Source organism: Prionailurus bengalensis, chromosome A3, assembly GCF_016509475.1.
Source record: "Prionailurus bengalensis isolate Pbe53 chromosome A3, Fcat_Pben_1.1_paternal_pri, whole genome shotgun sequence".
In the NCBI taxonomy this organism is placed as follows: domain Eukaryota; kingdom Metazoa; phylum Chordata; class Mammalia; order Carnivora; family Felidae; genus Prionailurus; species Prionailurus bengalensis.
The window spans coordinates 85,532,162-85,552,844 of record NC_057354.1 but is presented as its reverse complement, the minus strand read 5'-3'; the positions used below and the strand labels follow the sequence as shown (position 1 = coordinate 85,552,844).

The 20,683-nt window shown below is 36.2% G+C and overlaps 1 protein-coding gene across 2 annotated transcripts; it reads left to right on the top strand.

Moving 5' to 3' along the window:
• Nucleotides 1–30: 30 nt before the first annotated feature.
• On the top strand, nucleotides 31–20,452 carry C1D (C1D nuclear receptor corepressor). Of its 2 annotated transcripts, none has more exons than XM_043603533.1 (5): nucleotides 31–102; nucleotides 14,401–14,547; nucleotides 15,271–15,337; nucleotides 15,895–15,950; nucleotides 18,824–20,452. In XM_043603533.1, exons 2-5 carry the CDS (start codon nucleotides 14,410–14,412, stop codon nucleotides 18,986–18,988), a joined length of 426 nt encoding a protein of 141 aa, XP_043459468.1. In that variant the 5' UTR covers nucleotides 31–102; nucleotides 14,401–14,409; the 3' UTR covers nucleotides 18,989–20,452. The 2 variants fall into 2 exon arrangements, with proteins under 2 accessions (XP_043459468.1, XP_043459469.1); XM_043603534.1 differs by lacking the exon at nucleotides 31–102 and adding an exon at nucleotides 10,644–10,672.
• Nucleotides 20,453–20,683: the final 231 nt, after the last annotated feature.

Below are 20,683 nucleotides of genomic sequence, written 5' to 3'. Positions count from 1 at the left end.
TTATCAAAGAGCGCCGCTGGCGCCCGGGATAGAGCCGGCGCCTCATTGACGTCACCACTGCCCGACTGCTTTTCCCGGAGACCGGAGTAGAAGGCCAGCGAGGTATTATTCGCAGCTGGGGGTTGAGTTTGTCTCGTGTTTCTGCAAAAGTTCGCTTCTTCTAGGAGTCCCCCTTTCTTCTCCTGGCTGACTGTGAGGAGCGGGTCGAGCTGCGTAGCCTTCGTGAATGCGTTCCCTCACACCCGAGCGTTGGGGGCAGCATTGCTTCAGGCCCTCCACTTGGGCTTGCCCTGCGGCTGCTTGCTGGCTTTGGCTAACCTTGGACCCTTACTTCTCCCTCTTGATCTGGCCTTTACTTTTTTCTTCTCAGCTCCTCCTATCAAATATTGGAAGGCGAAGGAGAAATTAAATAACTTAACAATTTAAAGCTGCCGTCAAATCTTGTTTAGGGAGGAAGGCCAAAGTGGGAAGTGTAGAGGAGTAACTTTACTGTGTTACCCACATTTTTCATTCACATATATGATCACCAACTGCCTGCCGCTGCAGTATTAGCCCACTTGAGTCGGTAGGCTAATCTCGATTTAAAGGTGAAATCCAGAGTGGGTACTCAAGAAAGTTTTCCTTTATGCCTCAGGAAGAAGGTTGGGTGCGATTCAAACTTCTGCTTAAAATTATCTTTAATGTCTTCCTGTGTGTTGACCGCAGTTCAGTTTTTGCTTGATGAAGATGTATGTGTCCCGCTTATTAACCTCTTTGGACTGTCTGATAATATACTGAAGTGAGAAGTAATTGTATGTTGACATTGGTTCCAAAAATGTTGGATCCGAAAAAAAAATCCGACAACTATTGAAATGGAGAGAACTGTTTGTGATGGGTGGAAATGCCAGAACTCATTGTTTTGTTGAAAGATAAAATAATGACAGTGTGAACAGTGGTTTTCCAAAATGCTATAGAATGTTATAGCTCTCTCCAATAGCTATGTTGTATGTATCACAGTACAGAGGTGATACAGTTTTTCATAACTGCTTTTAGTTTTTAGATGGTTCTTTATATGTGTTATCTCAGCTACTGTTTCCAAACAGTTGGCCCTTCAAGTTTGGCTTTGAATAGTCCACATTGGATTAGGGTATTTGATCATTTTCACTTTAGTAAAATAATAACTACTACTACTAGCTACTAGTGATAACTGAACCATGCACTGTTCTAATAGCTTTACCAATATTATTCATTTAACTTTCACAATAGCCCTATATACCGTTACTCTTTTAGAGATGGTAATATTGTAATAAGCAAATTCCGTGGTTTTGGAAGGTAGTTTTGCTGCTTCATATCTATAAATTTGAAAATATTTTGAGTTAAACATTAACATTAAATAATCGAAGTAAATTCATTACAATCTGATGTAATTATTCATCTCAATCTTGAGCAACCTTTTGTAATTTCTATCTTTTTCTGTTATCGGGCTTTGGGATAAGTTTTTTTAAAGTTATTTATTTTGAGAGAGAGATAGAGAGCAAGCTGGGGAGGGGTAGAGAGAGAGAGGGAGACTGAGTAACAAGCAGGCTCCCGTGCACTGTCAGTGCAGAGCCTGATGCGTGGCTCAAACTCAGGAACCATGCATGAGATCATCACCTGAGCTGAAATCAAGAGTCTGACGCTTAACCAACTGAGCCACTCAGGCGCCCCTAAATTTGTTTTTTAGAGGTTAACACCTTTAAAAAGAAAAAGTTAATCTTTTCTCAGGGATTTTACTGTAAGTTTGAAGGAAAATTATAGGTGGTACTAACATGGGTTGTCTGCCAAAGGAGTGATATTATTGACGGATTATTCTATATATGTTTCACCGTTATTTTCTAAGAAAATGCAGTGCAAAAAGGTCATTATGGTAATAGAATTCTGGTGTGACATCTGCAGATGTCCTCTAGTGCCAAAAAAATTATAAATTGGATTTTTTTCTGGCTTAGTTCATAATTGTATGTAACTCTGCTTAGCATAGGAATGGAAATAGTCCTAGAATGTACATTATGGTACATTTTTCTTTTGGATTCATGTGGTGACTTCCTAATATCTTTAAGTATAAATTCTAATCTGATATTAAGATTTTCCAAAATTTGTCTCCAGTTTACTTTCATTGGTTTTAGACAGTTAACAGATAGTTACGAAGTACCTAATATGTGTCAAGACATTGTTAGTCACATGCAGATGCAAATGTCATGCAACATGAATCCCACCTTGAAGGAATAGCACAGAGGATACATAACCAGTGGAATGTTTTGAGCAGAGGAGTGACATGATCTGATTTAGGTTTTTAACAGGATCACTCTGGCTGCTGTGTTAAGAACAGATTGTTGAAGAGTGGCATAGGCAAAAGCCAGGAGACTAATTAGGAAGGTGTTGTAATAATTCACATGAGATTATAGCAGCTTCATAATCTCATAGGGTGGAAAGAAATGAATATGGTGAGTAGCAGTTCAATTTTGTAGGTAAAGCTAACAGATTTGTTTATGGATTAAATGTGGGTTGTAAGAGTAAGATAATTGTCAGGGTATGGGACTTGAACAACTAGAAGGGTGGAATAGCCATTAACTAAGAAGTGAAAAACTATGGGAGGAGCAGGCTTGTGGGGGAAGATTAGGAGTTCAGTTATGACATACTATGTTTGAGATGTCTATTAGTCATCCAAGTTGAGATGTTGAGTCTACCAAGTCTGGAGTTCAGTGGGAGTAGATCATTGCTAGAAAAGAACATTTGGGAGTTGTCAGCAAACAGATGGTATTTAAAATTGGGAGACTGGAGATAATCACCAAAGGAGTGAATATAAACAGAAAAGAACGTAGTACAAGACCTGAGTCCTTAGGCATTTTAGCCTTTTTAGGTTTGGGGAGATGAAGAACTAGCAAAGGAGACAAAATGAATAGCTACTGAGGAGCAGGGACAGTTTTGAGAATCTAGTGTTGTGGGATTCAGGGCCGAGTAGTGTGTTCGTTTTTGTCAAATGTAATGAATGGATGGGTCATTTGAATCTTGATCTTTGAATTTATCAAGATACATGAAAATGTGTATGATTGATGGATATATGATAACTAAGTCTGGAGAACCATGAGAGTAAAGAAGAAGGAGAAAAGAAGGAGACGAAATTACTCCTTTATAGAGGAGAGGGCATTTGATGTTGGTTTAAAGAATTAGTGTTTCACTGGGCTCAGAATACAGGGGATGGAGTATAAGGACAGGTATTCAGAGCAGAGGGAAAGGCTTTACTTCTTTCCCTTCAAGGCCATACCTCCCAGGCTGCTGTTTTAAAGATACTTTTGCAAGTCCTTTCCTTTGTGTCCGTTAGCCAATTCCTGCATTCTTGGTAATTGTTCTTGCTCTAGGCCTACTGAACGCTGCTAAAGAAATTCACAAAACCCCAACCAGGTCTTCTCTCAGTTGACTGACAATTCCTTTATTTATCCTTATCTTAGCACGGAATCTACGATGCCATGTAAATGAGTAATTTTCACTGAACATTTACTACATGCCAGGCACTAAGGATTGATTCTGAGTAAAGACTTCCCTGTATGAAGCTTACAGTCCAGTGTGGATGATGGACATTAATCAAATAATTGCAGAAATATGAAATTACAACAATGATAAGGAGAAAGAAGGATGCTGTGAGACTGTACCTAGTGGATATGAGGGGTGAGGGAGCGGAGTTAAGCAGGAAAAAAATCATGGTGGCTGGGAGTCCTTGCAATTCTAGGAGTTCTAGGGATAGCACACATCCAGAAAGGTTTTTGTAATGTGAGAAGAGGGAGAAAATGGCCTCATGGTGGCTAGAAAATTTATGTGTACAGAAGGGAATCTATTCATATGGTTCTTTGAATATAATAGAGCTAAAAAATGTAGGTTTGATTTTAGCTGCTAAGTTGGGGAAATGACATTTTTATCTGGTATATTTCTGGATGAAGTAAATTTCAAAGAATTGAAAAACTTATATGTAAATACAGATAATTGTTATAATATGTATATTATTGTTTGAAAATAATAATTCTGAGAGTATAACATAAAATGTGCTCCCTACCTTCCTGCTTTTTGGTTTCCCAGGAGTAGCCACAGTTAACAGCTTCTTTTTTAAGAAATTTACATGGATATACAAGTATGCCTCCATACTCATGTATCTTTTTTCTTAAAAACAAATGAGTGTATTATATGTGCTGTTCCGTTTTTGTTGACTTAATATATCTTAGGAATCCGAGCTCTACTTTATACCTTTTCATGGCATCAGAGTATTTTATTGAATGAATAGATCATAATTTATTTAACCAGTTCTTGTTGATGGGCATGTAGAGTGTTCCCTGCTTTAAAGTGTCAGTATTTTAGAGTGTTGCAGTAGATGTCCTTGAACATTATCTTTGGGAAAATGTACTCTTTGGGAAGTAAAACTGCTGGGTCAAATAATTTGTACATACATAATTTTGAAGCACATTGCCAAATTCCTGCCACCCCCCATGCTCAATTTACACTCCAGTTAATAGTGAATGAGAGGCTGGTTCTCCTCACCTTTGCCCATATTAGATACTATCAATCTTCTTAATTTTTGCTTGTTTGACAGATGAAAAGTGGCATTTTGTTTTAGCGATTTATGTTTCTTTAATTATAAGATTAAGTAGCTTTCTTTATGTTTATTGGTCATCTGGATTCCTTTATATGTGAACTGCTGATTTTCTTTGTTCATTTTTCATTTGGATTACAAGTATTCTTTTTGTTGTTAAGTTGATTTGTAGAGGTTCCTTTTTATCTATCTTTGTTGCAAATATTTTCCCTAGTTTTATATATGACTTTAGACTTGATTTGATGCTTTGTTTATTTATTCATTTTTGCATGCATTCATTTTTAGGAGAGGCAGATAAAGTATACAGCATCAGGATTTTTTTTAGAAGGAAATTTGTGACATTATTGAAATAATTAGACACTCTGGAATGTCAGCCTTTGTTGGAAATGTCAGTAATAAACACCTCATTTGAGGCCACAGGGTCTGTTTTGTTTTTATAAGCTTTGTTCAACAACTATCACAGATCTGGTGAGCACACCCAGTGACCTAGCTTCCCATTACCCCCAATTACATTTGGAATTGAAATGAGATATAGTAGAGCTGCTTAAGTATTCTAGACCGTACTTTCTATTTAGGTGTTTTTAAATTTATGAACTGAGTTATATTCTAAATGTTAATTTGTGAGTTAGCTATCTAATTTCACTATAGAAATAATGTACATAGGTTCTTATCTTGACTCTCAAAGTATAATTAACTCATGAAGGCTAGCTTTTTTTAAAATGCAAATTCAAGATGTCTTGTAATTTTACCCCTATGTACTTAAGTATGCACCCTTAAATAAGGATATTGTCTAATATAACTATAATGCCATTTGCATAGCTGTGTATTTGTTTATTTTGAGAGAGAGGAAGAGAGAGAGAGAGAGGGAGAGAATCCCAAGCAGGCTCTGTGCCGCGAGTGAAGAGCCCAGTGCAGGGCTTAATCCCACAAACTGTGAGATCATGACCTGAGCTGAAATCAAGAGTCGGAGGCTTAACCGACTGTGCCACCCAGGCTGAATTCACCTGATAGCTCATTTCTAATTTCATAGCAAAATTATCAATGATCTGTTAGTGTCATCTAACACCTGATCCATGTTCAGATTTCTTTGTCTCAAAAATAATCTTTTTACACATGATTTGAATCAAGATCCAAACAAGGTCTACATATTCCATTTGGTTGTTAGCTCTCCCAGATCTCTTTAATCTCTTCTTCCTCTACCTCCTCTCCCCTTTCTTAGTTTTTCTTCATCCCATTTATTTGTTACAGAAACCAGGTCAATTGTCCAGTAGAGTATTTCTTATTCTAGATTTGTCTGTTTGCTTTCTTGTGATGTTGTTAACTTGTTTCTCTATCCTCTGTATTTCCTGTGAAATGGAAGTTAGCTTTAAGGGCTCAATTAGGTTCAGATTCAACTTTGTTTGGGGATGTTGGTCATGCTACAGAGATGGTGCTGTGTACATCACATTGCTTAACATCAGGAGATTCATAATTTGTTTGTGTCCTACTTTCAGTGATGTGAAGATTGATCCCTGGGTTTAAGTAGTGACAGTCTCGGGGCCTGTGGGTGGCTCAGTTGGTTAAGCGTCCAACTTCGGGTCAGGTCATGATCTCACAGTTAGTGAGTTTGAGCCCTGCGTTGGGCTCTGTACTGACAGATCAGAGCCTGGAGCCTGCTTCAGATTCTATGTCTCCCTCTCTTCTCTCTCTGCCTCTCCCCTGCTTGCACTCTGTTTCTCTCTGTCTCAAAAATAAATAAACGTTAAAAAAGAAATTAGTGACAGTCTCACCCCTCCATTGTAAACTTGCCCCTCACCCCTTTATCTGTCAGTGATTGTTGCCTGTATCTATAATTTCAATAGGGGTTGCAAAATGATGATAGATTTTTTTGTAATTTGTCATTCCTTCACATTTGTTAGCTGGAATTTGAAGTCTAGTTTTATTACTTGGGAATCTACGGTCAGGAATAACAAGACTTGTGGGGAAATTCTGTCAGAACAACAGCTTGTAATGCTAAGAATGTACCTTTTCTGCTATAGTTCTGGAGGCTGGAAGGAGTGTGATTGTCTTTTTGATGTGACAGCTTAGTGAGACTGCAGCCCCCAGATATTCAGTCCAATACCAACCTGGATGTTGCTGTAAAAGTATTTGTAGATGTGATTAAAATCCAGAAATCAGTTGACTTTAAGTTAGAATATTCTAGATAAGCTGAGTGGGTTTGATTCAATCAGTTAAAAGGCTTTAGGAGCAGAGTTAAGGATTCCCTGACAAAACAGAAGTTCCACCTGTGGACAGCAGCTTCCTCTTGTAGCCAGGAGTTCCAGTATGCCCTTCCTTGATGGCCTGCCCTGCAGAGTTTGGAATTAGTTAGCCAGCTCCCACAGTTGTACAAACCTGTTACTTGCAATAAATCTCTTTATATATATCTCCTATTGGTTCTACTGCTCTAGGTGAGCTCTGGCTGGTACCAGGAGCAACTCCCCTGATTCCTGTTCTCTAAGAAAATGGGGTGGGGAGTGGTGGTAAGGGTCAGAGAATCTACTTTTTTTAGGGTGACCATATGACTTATTGTTCAAACTGGCACTTGTGGAAGAGAAATGGAGAGCTGGGCAGATGGCAGACTGAAACAACAGGTATAAACTGGGATTGTCCTGGGCAGATCATGACATAGTCATTCTGTGTGTCAGCCACTGGTGATACAACAGCAGTATGACACAGCCCCTTCAAGGAGCTTGTAGTCAAAGGGAAGTCAAGTACATCAACAGACATCACCAAATAGTGTTTTAGGTGACATGACAGCTTGTAGTTGTGTTTCTCCAGAGAGAATGGGAGGGTGGCACTCAGAGAAATCTTCACTGGCTGAAGTAAAACCTGATCTTACCTCCAAAAATAAGCAAGGTTTGAACAAAGTTAAGTGCGAAGAACGGTTAATGTACAGAGAACCATACAGGTGAAAGGTTAGAGTGAATGAGCATGGCACATCTGGAAAACTGCCATTGTGGCTGCAGCTATAGGATTGGAAGAGGAGGGTGATGAAAGATGAGGTTAGACAAACAAGGGCCATGTAATAATAGGCCTGGCATCCATACTGAGGGGATCGGGAACTTTTGCAGGATTTTAAGCAGGGGTGTACAATGATCAGAGTATCCATAGAAAAATCATATTTTGTAACATCTCAAAATTGAGAGTGGAAAATATTGACAGTAGGGAGATTGCTCAAAGGCTCTTGAAATGATCTAGCCAGTGAAAGTGGAGGAAAGCTTGTGGTGTAAGGACATTAAGGAGGCCAAACTGATGGGATCTGGGACCTGAGGAAGGGGTAAGGGGTGATTCCTATGTTCCTGGCTGGACTGACCTCCCGGAAGTAAGAGAATCAAGGGTAGCAGATAGGGGGATGGCTTCTGTTCTATGTGTGATGCTGTGCACCCCTCTTTTCTCTTGCCTGTACTGTGGTTTCCCTTACCACTGAGAGGAAGAAGTGACAGTAACATCCTATAGGAGTTACAAGGGGAGGGTTCCCCCCTCTCTCTGTGCTTTAGTCCCAACCAGACCTTAGAGATGGAAAGAGGCAAATTTTCTCATGTCCTCTTCCACTTCCACCTTTGCCGTTGGTACTTTAGAAGGAGGAGGTGAGGTGGAAGGGTGAGAAATACCTTTAGAACTTGGGAAGGAGTAAGGAGCAGAGGAGGGTGAGTTGTTTTCTTCTTTCTCTTCTTTGGGCATTTTACCATGTACAACTTTGGGCAAGTTATTGAATCTGAAGTAAGTGAGTATACTTAGAAGTGTACTTAGAAGTATACTTAGAGTATACTTAGAAGAATAAATAAGTCAGATGCTCTTAGGCAGTGATTTTCAAATGTTTGCTATTGCTGCTAATACCATACATGCATGGTGTCATCCTGGGACCTGAGTAACAAAGGGAACAGAGGGAAGTTTCTGCAGTTCTCTCCTTGTAACTTTTCCTGTGGAAAGAACAAATATTCAGGAACTGTCTGTGTAAAATGTTAGAAGAAATCATGAATTGGAGGGAATTTCTGATTATAGAAGAACCATTATTTTGTAGTCGGCCTTGCCTTTATTTTTTAGTTAGGGAAAAGGCAAGTGGTTCAGTTCATATTTAATGAGGGTAATTATTCTTACTGCCTTGCTTTCAGTGTTCACCCTCACCCATTTTAACAATAAATAACTACTTGTTTATTGGGGCTTAGGGACCAGGAATAATTGCAGGAAAAATCCCCATCATGATTCTAGGGAGGGAAATTATTCACTAATAGAAAAATTGGATGAAAACATTCACATTTAAATAAAGGCCTTTTTGTGTTTTTTATACTTGCAGTATTTGTTAAGAGCCAAAACACTTTGTTAAAATATGCCTTTATTTAAATTTAATGATTATTTTTATTACGATTTTAATACATGCTTTTTGAAATAACAAAATTTAAACAATGAAGAATGAAGAGTTAGAAAAATGAGTCAGCTTTGATCCTATTCCCTAATCTCTGACCCTTTTCAGAGAGAATGTCTCTTTTTTGTATATCTCCTTCCAGACCTTTTTCTTTTTTTTTCTTTTTTTTTTAAATTTTATTTTTTCCTTTTTTAAATTTACATCCAAATTAGTTAGCATATAGTGCAACAATGATTTCAGGAGTAGATTCCTTAGTGCCCCTTACCCATTTAGCCCATCCCCCCTTCCCACAACCCCTCCTGTAACCCTCAGTTTGTTCTCCATATTTATGAGTCTCTTCTGTTTTGTCCTCCTCCCTGTTTTTATATTATTTTTGTTTCCCTTCCCTTATGTTCATCTGTTTTGTCTCTTAAAGTCCACATATGAGTGAAGTCCTATGATTTTTGTCTTTCTCTGACTAATTTCGCTTAGCATAATACCCTCCAGTTTCATCCACGTAGTTGCAAATGGCAAGATTTCACTCTTTTTGATTGCTGAGTAATGCTCCATTATATATATACACTGCAACTTCTTTATCCATTCATCTGTCGATGGACATTTGGGCTCTTTCCATACTTTTGCTATTGTTGATAGTGCTGCTATAAACATGGGGGTGATGTGTCCCTTCGAAACAGCAAGATAAATGCCTAGTAGTGCAATTGCTGGGTCATAGAGTAGTTCTATTTTTCATTTTTTGAGGAACCTCCATACTGTTTTCCAGAGTGGCTGCACCAGCTTGCATTCCCACTTCCAGACCTTTTTCTACATATCTTTATATATACCGGTTTTTAGACACAAATGGCATATGTTAGATACATATTGTTTTGTATACAATGTTCTATGAATTTTTTCACCATTTCTCATTTGTGTTACTACATAAAGATTTACTTCTTTGTTTTTAATATTCTCTTGGATGGATGTGCTGTAATTCATTTAACTGTTTCCTTATTGATGAATATTTAGATTAGTATTCAGTATTTTGTTAGAGATTTTTCATTCAACAAATGTTTATTGACTGTCGGGCAGTGCTAGTGAAAAAAACACAAAAATTTCTGCTCTCATGTAGTTCCCTTCTTTTGGAGGTGGCCAGGCAGTAAATGAATAAATAAGTCAGATGCTACTGAGGACTCTGAGGCAGAGGAGATCGGGAGTGCTGGGAGTGGGGTGTGTGCCTGTTAACATAGGTAGTCAGGAAAGGATTACCTGCAGGTGACCTTTGAGTAGAGATCTGATGAAGGTGAAGTATTGTGCTCTGAAGCACCTGGTGGGGGAGAGGCATTCTAGGGAGGGAAGAAGAAGCACAAAGGCCCTGAGGTAGGGGCATACCTGACGTGAAAGAGCAATGAGGCTGTTATGGCCTGAGTGGAATGAGGAGATGAGGTCACAGAGGAGGTAGCAGAGAGGGCTTTTTAGGCCACTGTAAGTAAGGAGTTTGTCTTTTATTATTTTTTAAAATTTTTACTTAAAATTTTGTTTCTTTTTTATTTTAGAGAGAGCCCGCACATGAGCAGGGGAGAGGGGCAGAGGGAGAGAGAGAGAGAATTTTAAGCAGGTTCCACGCTCAGTGCAGAGTCCGACGTGGGGCTCAATCTCATGACCCTGGGATCATGACCTGAGCTGAAATCGAGTTGGACCTTCAACTGACTGCCACCCAGATGCCCCAGATTTTGTTTTTTATTGAATGAGGCGTGGTGAACCTTTGAATGGAAATTTCCTAAACTATCAGAATGGAAACAAGGAGGTCATTTAGGAGGCTACTGCAACAATCTGGGCAAGATACAGTGATGGCTTGAATTTACTTGGATCAGGGTGGTCTCAATAGAAATGGTAGGATGTGGTTGGATTCTAAATATGTCTTAAAGCTAGGGTGAAAGAGAAGAGTCAAGGACCACTCTGTAATTTTAGGTCTGAACAATTGGGAAGGTGGAGTTGGAAACACTACAGTAGGCAAGATTTGGCTTTGGGCACATTACATTTGAGAATCTATTAACATCAACCAGAGGTATTGAGTAAGCAGTTGGAAATATGATTTGGAGTTCAGTGGGGAGGTCAGGGTTGGAGATAAAGACCTGGGAGTCATCAGTATATTAATGCAATTTAAAGCCCTGAGCTCACCTAGTGAGTAAATTAGAGAGGAAAAGAGAATCAAGGACGCCTGTGGGCATTTCAAGGATAAGAGGCTGAGGATATGAGAAGGATGCTGCAAAGGAGACCAAGAAAGCAGCCATGAGGTAGGAGGGAAATCAAGAAAATGTGATGCCAAGGAAATGAAGAGAGTGAACAGTGTCAAGTGATGAGAACTGGGAATTGACCGTTGAATTTAACCATGTGGCTGTGTGGATGACCTTGACGAGAGCAATTTGAATGAGAAGGACGGGGCCCGATTGTGGCCGAATCAAGAAAGAATGGAAGGAGAGGAATTGGGACTGTTAGTGTAAGCACCTGTTTTGAGGGTTTGTTCTAAAAGCAGTTGGAACTGTTATTATAAGCACTTCTTTCAAGGATTGGAAAATGAGGCTTTTGCTGGAGGGGGATATGAAATCAAGATATTTCTTTTGTTGTCAAAGATGGAGAAATAAAATGTTGTAAGCTTATGGATAATGACGGAGCAGAGGGAAAAATTGATGCAAGAGAAAGTGGGAGAGATTGAGAGAAGAGTTCAAGGAGTGCATTTTAATAAATTTGTATGTATGTATACAGAAATTTCTCTAAGCTAGATTCTTAAGAGGATTTCCTGAGTCAAAGGGTATGTATGTTTAAAAAATCTGTACCAGTTTATATTCCACCTTCATTGTATACCCTTGCCAACATTGAACTTTGCTCATCTTTAAAATTATTGCCAGTCCAATGGGTGATACTTTTTTAATTTGTAGGAATTCTTTATAAAATTGAACTAATCCTTTTTTATATTCTGGCAAATATTTTCTCCCATGCGCTTTCTTGCCTTTTAACTTTGCTTACGGTATACTTTTACCATGTGGATTTTTTTTTTCTTCCAGTTTTTATGTAGTTAAGTCTGTCATTCATTTCCTTTCATAGCATTTGTGTTTCATTTGGATTATGTAAATATTTTATATAATCTTTTAATAAGTTTATTCGTTTGCCTTTTTAATTCATCTGGAGTTTATTTTTGTGTGTGTTATGAAATAGGTATCTAAGTTTTTCATCTTTTTTTGTGTTCTTAAACAGTTAAATACTGTAAGAAGTAACTGTTGCTTAAAGGTTTAAAAGAAAATACCTAGATCTTCTAGGCTTGGAGCCTTTTTGAAGGGTAGATCTTTGACTTAAACATTTTCTTAATAATCTATTTGGTTTATGTACTTCCTTTTAGGTTAATTTCGGTAACTGGTTTTGTTTTCCCTCAGCACCACATTTCTTTTCAGCCAGATTTTCAAATTCATTGGCTTAAAATTCTACATAAAGAGAAGAAATATAAGTCTTCTTTATATTTGCAATATATCCTTTGTACTTACACCTGTATTTGGGCAGCAGATGCTGGAGCCTTTCACAGATCTAGAGATTGGTTTAGCTGTTTTCAGCCCTCATGGCCCAGCTCTTATCTTATTGCCCTTCATCTTGGGGTTATTCTTATGTTGTCCTTCTCTCTCTCTCTCTCTCTGTAGGGGATTTCTGGCTTCTTGTATTGCTTTCCTATCACTCTGGTCCCATTTGCTCTTTAGCTTACAAAAATTTGTACTGTTGAAGTCTGCTCATGGATACATGCCCTTCTTGGTTTCCAATATTACTATGGACTTATTTTTATATTTCTTCTGGCATTTTGGAGAGTTTTGGGGAGGGATCAGAGGCAAATGTAAATTTTCAGTTAGCTTTTTGAAATAGGAAGTCACAATTCCTTCCTGTGGGGTTTTCTTTTATCACAGTTCTTTGTTTAATTGCTGGTTGCACAGTAGTTAGAGTGTAATTTTACAGCACAAGTAGTGATCATCAGATGGATTTCACCTTCTTTTTTTTAAGTGAAACCAGATGTCTCAGCAGAATATACTTGTTGAATAGAAATGTTGATATATTGTCACTAAATATTCCAATAGTACTTTTTAAAGTTGTGACATAGGCATCATAACATTTAGAACTATAAGGGACTTTACAGATCATTAGACCAACTGTCTTATTTTATGGATGAAGTAGTTGAGGCCCAGAGACTTTTCAGTGATTTATCTAAGGTGACAAAGTCAGTAATCAAGCAAGACAGAAAGCCCAAGTCTCTTTACTTCAATTCTGCTATGTTTTGCTCTTTCACACATTCTTGGTGGTTCTACTTAGCTTTGTAATATGAAAGAGGTATTTTCAGCTAATAAACTTCTTTTAAACCTAAAGATGATATGTATGGCTTGGGATTGCTTCTGAAATTTGGTCTTAGATATCATATTAAATGCCTTGATGTGGATTTTGTTTTTTCTCACATAGATATTATATATTAAGATATAAATGTGAATTTTAAAAGAATGGGCTGTCAAGGTATACTCTGGCCTAAATGAAAACCATATAGTTTATTCCTCTGAAGTTTCCTCTTTTCTGCTGTGATTAATGGACTCTGTGAATTTGTTATTAATATTTTAAAGAGGCTTAAAGAATATATATATAGGCTTCAAAATGATTTTAGTGATAGTCATAAGATAATTCAGACCAAGGTTTTCTAATTTTTTAGTTTAATATACCATGCTGCTAGATCAACATCTAAATTTATGGTGTGCCTGAGTGGCTCCGGCGGTTGAGCATCCGGATGAGTGTAGGACTTCAGCTCAGGTTATGATCTCGTGGTTCGTGGGTTTGAGCCCCCCGTGTCAGGCTCTGTGCTGACGGCTCAGAGCCTGGAGCCTGCTTTGAATTCTGTGTCTGCCTGTCTCTCTGCCTCTGGGCTGTTCACTCTCTCTCTGTCTGTCTCTCTCTCTCAAAAATAAACATTAAAAAAAATTTTTTTTTAATTTAAAAGGGCTAAAATATATGTTTTTGCTTTGTGATTTTTCAGCAACCATAGAGATAGGATATACTCATCATACTTTCATTGCTTTGCTTGGTTTTTAACTTCAACAGAAAGTTTTTTAAATGTAGGACTTTGATTAATGATAATCTATGTTTGGTGGTCATGTCTTTTATTCTTGACAAACATTGAGGCTCTAATATGTACAGCATTAGTGGACTTGGGTGGGTTCTCTTTTCCCCTTGCCCACCTCAAACAATTTGAGGAGGGGAAGTTTGAAGGTAGTTGCTCTAGAATTATATTCTAAGAAGATTTGTTTACTTATCTTCAGGTTTTACCTCTTGTAGCACTTTTTAAACACGTGATATGACGTATTGATTTTGTTTTTGTAAACTAAAGAGCAGTCTGTCTCCCATGAATTCTAAGAATTTAATTTTTTTACAGTTGGTCATAATGGCAGGTGAAGAAATTAATGAAGACTACCCAGTAGAAATTCATGAGTATTTATCAACATTTGAAAATTCCATTGGTGCTGTGGATGAGATGCTGAAGACCATGATGTCTGTTTCTAGAAATGAGTTGTTGCAGAAGGTATTTTAAAAATGTAATTTAGAAAACACAGTGCTGTGTTATGAAAACATACAGAAGACATAGATTAGCGATGTGCTCCTTTTCCCCTTTATTTCAAGTGTTTGGGTATTTTTAAGGGGAAAAAACAAACCAGAACTTCAACTTTAGGAAATACTTCCTAACTATATTTTTATTTTGACGTGGTTTTGAGAAAAAAAGGAGCACTCAAAACGTTCTTTTTGACAGACTCTGTCTTTGACCTTTTAAGTATTACAATGATGTTATCAGAGTTTCTGGAAACCCTATAGGACAAAAAGAGTAAATTGACTTTGACAGTCTAAAACAAATCTCATTATGTTTCTTCTGTCTTTGGTATTGCCTAAGCATTTTAGCCTGCCTCTTATACATAAATGCATCATGTACAGTGTTTACATTGATAAATTACTTTTGACATACAAAGCCCAGATCATAACTCCTGAAATTAAAATAATTGAGAAGAATTTTTCTTGGATTATACATATTCTTTGTCTAACTAAAAATGATACCTCGAAGTGAAAATTTGTGGGCAAAAATCTCTAGTTAACAATTTTTTTTTTTTGCAAATTATTTCAAGATCATTTGGTTATTGGATTATAGGAAGTGAAAGAAACATCTCTTTGATACATTGTATTTGGTGAAAGTTTAAAATATGTGATGTGTTCATTGTATGTACTTCTTTTCTCTCTCTCTTTTTTTATTAAATAGTTGGACCCCCTTGAACAAGCAAAAGTGGATTTAGTTTCTGCTTACACGTTAAATTCAATGTTTTGGGGTATGTATATTAATTTGGAGTTAATTATGAAGCAAATTATTATGTCAAAGGTGATTTATTTTTTATTTTTATTTTTTTTAATTTTTTTTTCAACGTTTTTTATTTATTTTTGGGACAGAGAGAGACAGAGCATGAACGGGGGAGGGGCAGAGAGAGAGGGAGACACAAAATCTGAAACAGGCTCCAGGCTCCGAGCCATCAGCCCAGAGCCTGACGCGGGGCTCGAACTCACGGACCGCGAGATCGTGACCTGGCTGAAGTCGGACACTTAACCGACTGCGCCACCCAGGCGCCCCAGTGATTTCTTTTTTAAATGCTAGCAATTTATATATTGTTATACTTCATGGCAATTTTTATAGTCAGATATTTATTTCTTTTAAATCAGAATATCAGATGTCCATGAGCCGCATAAAATTTAATATTACATAGAGGTTAAATAAGATTTAATTTATCATTTTTTTGTGATATTTCTTTTTTGTGAGTAACTAGAGTTTCTTTAACTAATGCTCGCAATTAATATATATGCCATTTTGTTCCATGAAATCTTTGTCTTGTAGTTTATTTGGCAACTCAGGGAGTTAATCCTAAGGAACATCCAGTAAAGCAGGAATTGGTAAGATTGCAGTGGATTTCTTTTCATTTGACTGTTTGTTGTGGTATTCCTGAAGTCAGAGTCATAGTACTTTATCACACTAGTTGTGGAGAACAAAATTATTTAGAGTCCTAATTATGAAAGTGAGCCAGATTTCATCATGTCTTTAGTTTTTCTTTTCTTTGCCTTTGTCAGAGAATTTGTGTTCCATATATTATATAAATCTCTGGATGGGAGAACGTTAAGATTCAAGTAATTATTTATAACTTCCATATTATTTATTCTATAAATTCTTGAAATCCTGTTCATCTCTACAACTGCCCCCCCCCCTTTTTTCTAAACTCTTACACAATTCTTAAAAGTATATTCTAGTTGATTTACTAGCAAAGACGGGAAAGTTTCTCCCCCACCTTTTCAATTCTTCCATTAATTCATTTTCTCAGCAGTAAAGAATCCAGTTCAGCAACAAAGCTAAAAGCTTTTTTGGCACCAGTTGTATGTGTACTGTCCAGTAATTCTGCATTAGTGACATATTTACAACCTGTAATAAATCTTCTAGGTTTGTCTTTGTATTCCATTTAGATGTATAAGTACAGTATATAAGGTCTAGTATCTTGAAGTTTTTGCTGACTTCAAAAATTAAATCATTCAATATGAAAGAAGAAATTAGAAATCAAACTTATGGTTACCTTCTTGACTTGGCTTGATGAATAAGAATATTAATACATTTATTCTTTGTGTTTATAAAATACAAGATAAATATGTGAAATACACTTGACACTGTATTATTATTTTTAAGTCTTAAGGTGTTGATATGTATGTTATTTACAACTTGCTAGAGTACTTGGTCATTTACAAAAAAAATGAGTAAACCAGAGCTCTTGTCTTAATTTTATAAAATAGGGAGTAAGACACGTTCTTCTTTTAAAGTTCTTGGGGGGAAAAACATTTATTTTTAATGTAGAAATTGTGAAAAATACTTACAGCAAAAATGTAAAACTATATGAGGCACAGATCTTGATTTGACCAGTGGTACTGGCTTTAAAATCTTAAGGAGGGTGCACTGTATGTATCATCTGTTTTCAATTTTCTGATATGGACTTTACATTTGTAAAGTTCCTCATTTTTCCTTAACACAAAGTTATTTGTAGTATTTTAATACTTGATTCTTTCATTGGAAAAGGATAAAATTATTATCTTTTTTCTCCATCAGAACCCACTTTATGGAGGAGTACATTCATATTCTGGACGAGAGTTGGCACATAAAAAAGCATACATAAACCTATTCCCCTTTCCTGACCTTGTGACAGACATCACTAATTGATCACAGAGTCAGCGTGTGAGAGGAAATCTATTTGTCATGTATATCATGAATGGGGAAGGGCATTGCAAATAGTTTATTTATTCAACAAATAATTGAGTGCTTACTGGAAGCCAGGCATTATATCCAAGTAAGATGATTCCTCTGTAAATAAAGCTGATAAATACCACTGCCCTTGCAGCAGATGCCAGTCTATCTAGTGGAGGGAGACAAGCATTTAACATAATAAGCAAATAATAAATATATGTGGTATGTAGTATGTTAGAAAGTTGTAGCTTATGGGGAAAAAAAAATAGTGTAGGGTAAGGGGGATTGGAGTGCTTGAGTAGGATTCCATTTTTTTTTTTTATTTTTTTTTCAACGTTTTTTATTTATTTTTGGGACAGAGAGAGACAGAGCATGAACGGGGGAGGGGCAGAGAGAGAGGGAGACACAGAATCTGAAACAGGCTCCAGGCTCCGAGCCATCAGCCCAGAGCCTGACGCGGGGCTCGAACTCACGGACCGCGAGATCCTGACCTGGCTGAAGTCGGACGCTTAACCGACTAGGATTCCATTTTAAATGGTAAAGGCAGCGCCTGTTAACGAGATTAACGTTTGAACCAACTGGAAGGGAGAGAGGGAGTGGTTATGTAGATATTTGAGGAAGATAACTCCAGGCAAGGCTGGAGTGGGTCTGTGTTGGGAAGACTTGGGCTTTTACTCTGAGAGAAATAGAAAACCATAAGAGGATTTTGAGCAGAGTGGTCAGCCTTTCACAATTAAAAAATTCTAGGGGTCTGCATTTTTCTGTGTAAATTTCTGTAACTATTTTGATTATTTTAATGAAACTTGCTTTTCATCAGTGATCACTCATTTACTATGCTATTTTATGGCTCTCATCCCCTTTATTTAAATTTTCCAGTCAAAGTATAGAATAGCCCTTTATTCTGATTAATGGTCTCAGAAGATTCGAAGTGATATGGCACAACCTATTCTGTTTTTCACCTTGTAAAGTCTGATTAGAACTATAGTTTTCATCAGAAAGTATTGTGTGCTTATTGATCAAAAACTATGAAATTGAACAGAAGATTTTGTATTTTCATTTTGCTTATTTTAATTGTGATACTAGAAAGTAAAATAAAAAAATAGTTAAGTACTACTTCATCCATTTCCTGTTTAGAAAAATTTCCAGTTTAATTTGTATGCTGCAAGTATATGAGAGCTCTATTTTATAGACTTCAGATATGTAAGAGTTATTATGTGCATTTAGGTTAATGCTAAGTTAAATATATAACCACACATAAACAATTCAATGTTTATCTCTGTAGTGATGTCTTAGTCTAGTTCTCCCTATTTTGAAACATCAAAACACTTCTGAAATGACTTTTTAGTGTCTATTCCCCCCCAGACTATGAACTCCAGGAGAGCATGGAGCATGTTTATCCTATTCACTTGCACTTACTATCACCACTCAATAGGCAATAAATACATATCTGTTGAATTTAACTGAGGTATAGTATAATAAAACTTAGTGGTGGTGAACAGCTTAGTAAATCTATTGCTTTCTTTTCTTCTTTTTTTTAATCTTTAAGGAAAGAATCAGAGTATACATGAACAGAGTCAAGGAAATAACAGACAAGAAAAAGGCCGGCAAGCTGGACAGAGGTGCAGCTTCAAGATTTGTGAAAAATGCCCTTTGGGAACCAAAACCTAAAAATGCATCCAAAGTTGCCAATAAAGGAAAAAGTAAAAATTAGCCTTTTAGTTTTGATGTACACCTATTGAAAAAGTACATCATTTTTATTGTTTTCCACAAAATAGATGATTATGTGGCAATACAAGGTTTAAATGTATTCCTTATTGAATTCGTATATAAAATTTACATTTTAAATTTGTAATGCTAAATATTTTTTCCCCAGAAAGATTGTTATCTTTATTGATTTTCCTATAGACCACTATGAGATTTTTAACACTGTGGTATATTTTATATTTATAGTTTATCATCTTTCTTGACAAGACTCTTATTTCCCTATACAGGTCAATCTTTCAAGTACCATTTTATAAGCAACTATGAAATTTAAGTTAAATGTTTTTTGTAAACATTTGTCTATTTTAAATGAATAATGACTTTATGAAGTATGCTTATCTGAAGGCTGAAGTTATAAATACATCTGTTTTCACTATATAATATTAAGAGAATGAAATGACTTAAATGTCCATTTTTTTCTATGTTGTTACTTCATGTTTTCATGATTTTGGGAATTACTATTTTCTTTTGATATTTGAAGTGTGAAATTAAGACTTTAAGGTTATATTTTTATTCTTGGCAGTTTGCCTCTATGTCCCATTTAAGGTAAAATATATTCTCATTAACTTCAGATGGGAAATGAGGTTGTATATTGATGGCTGAATTTTGGCATAATAGCTATATCCTATCAATAAAGGCTGTAAAGTTTGTATAGCTGACTGTTTATTTTTCTCTTTTGTATAAATTTGCCCTTGAAATTAGGAAGATAGGTTTTAGAAATCATTAGGAATAAATTCATGAGTTTTTGTTCCTTCTGCATTATGGCCATAGTTCTCTTGGTCTCACTTTTTCAGATTTTTGGATTGCATGTTTTTGAGGTGATACCAAGTACATACAAGTATTTTGAAACAACTTCCTATGTTATATAATGCCACTTAAGGGGAAGAGAAATCCAGAAGAGATTATATTGTGTTTATATCCTGATTTATTTTTCTGGAATATTTGTCACAGAGAATTATATGTATTAAATTTTTTTTAATGTCTAAGTCCTTGAACTTTAATTATATGCTCTTAATGCTTTCAGTCTTTGAGTCCACATCATTATGTATAGGAATGCCAAGTACAGTAAAGTACTTTAATTTTTGAAAAAGAAGTTGTTAAAATTTTCTGTGTGATTAATTCTCCATAAGTAACCTTGAATAAATGGATTTCTTGATTTATGGTATAAGATATTGGAAACGGTCTTAAAATGTAATGGATTTTGTAAAGCATGTTGAACTCTTTCTATGACACATGAAGAGGAAGTCACTGATAGATGCAGAGTCTTTTGGCTCAGTTGTCAGACAGTTTTTGAAGTGGAAGAACATTTATAGTTATTTCATTTCTTCTTTCACCTTCATCCTCTCAAATTTTGAGCTTTTTTGAAAAGTAACTTCTTCATTACAGAAATAAATGTTCTTATGACCAAGTGTAATATATGTGTTGTTTATTACAAAGGAACTTATAACTTGAATTTTTGTATATTTTCTAATTTCATAAAGAAAAAAGTTAAATGAAAAATGTCATACAGTTACAGAAAATCATTAACCAAGTTATTGGTTTGTGAAAATCCAACTTTTAAATTCTGTTAAGTTGGAGTTTCTTAGTGAATAATTCTTTCAGTGTTTTATTTAGTAGAAATAAACAGTTTGAGCATATTCCATTT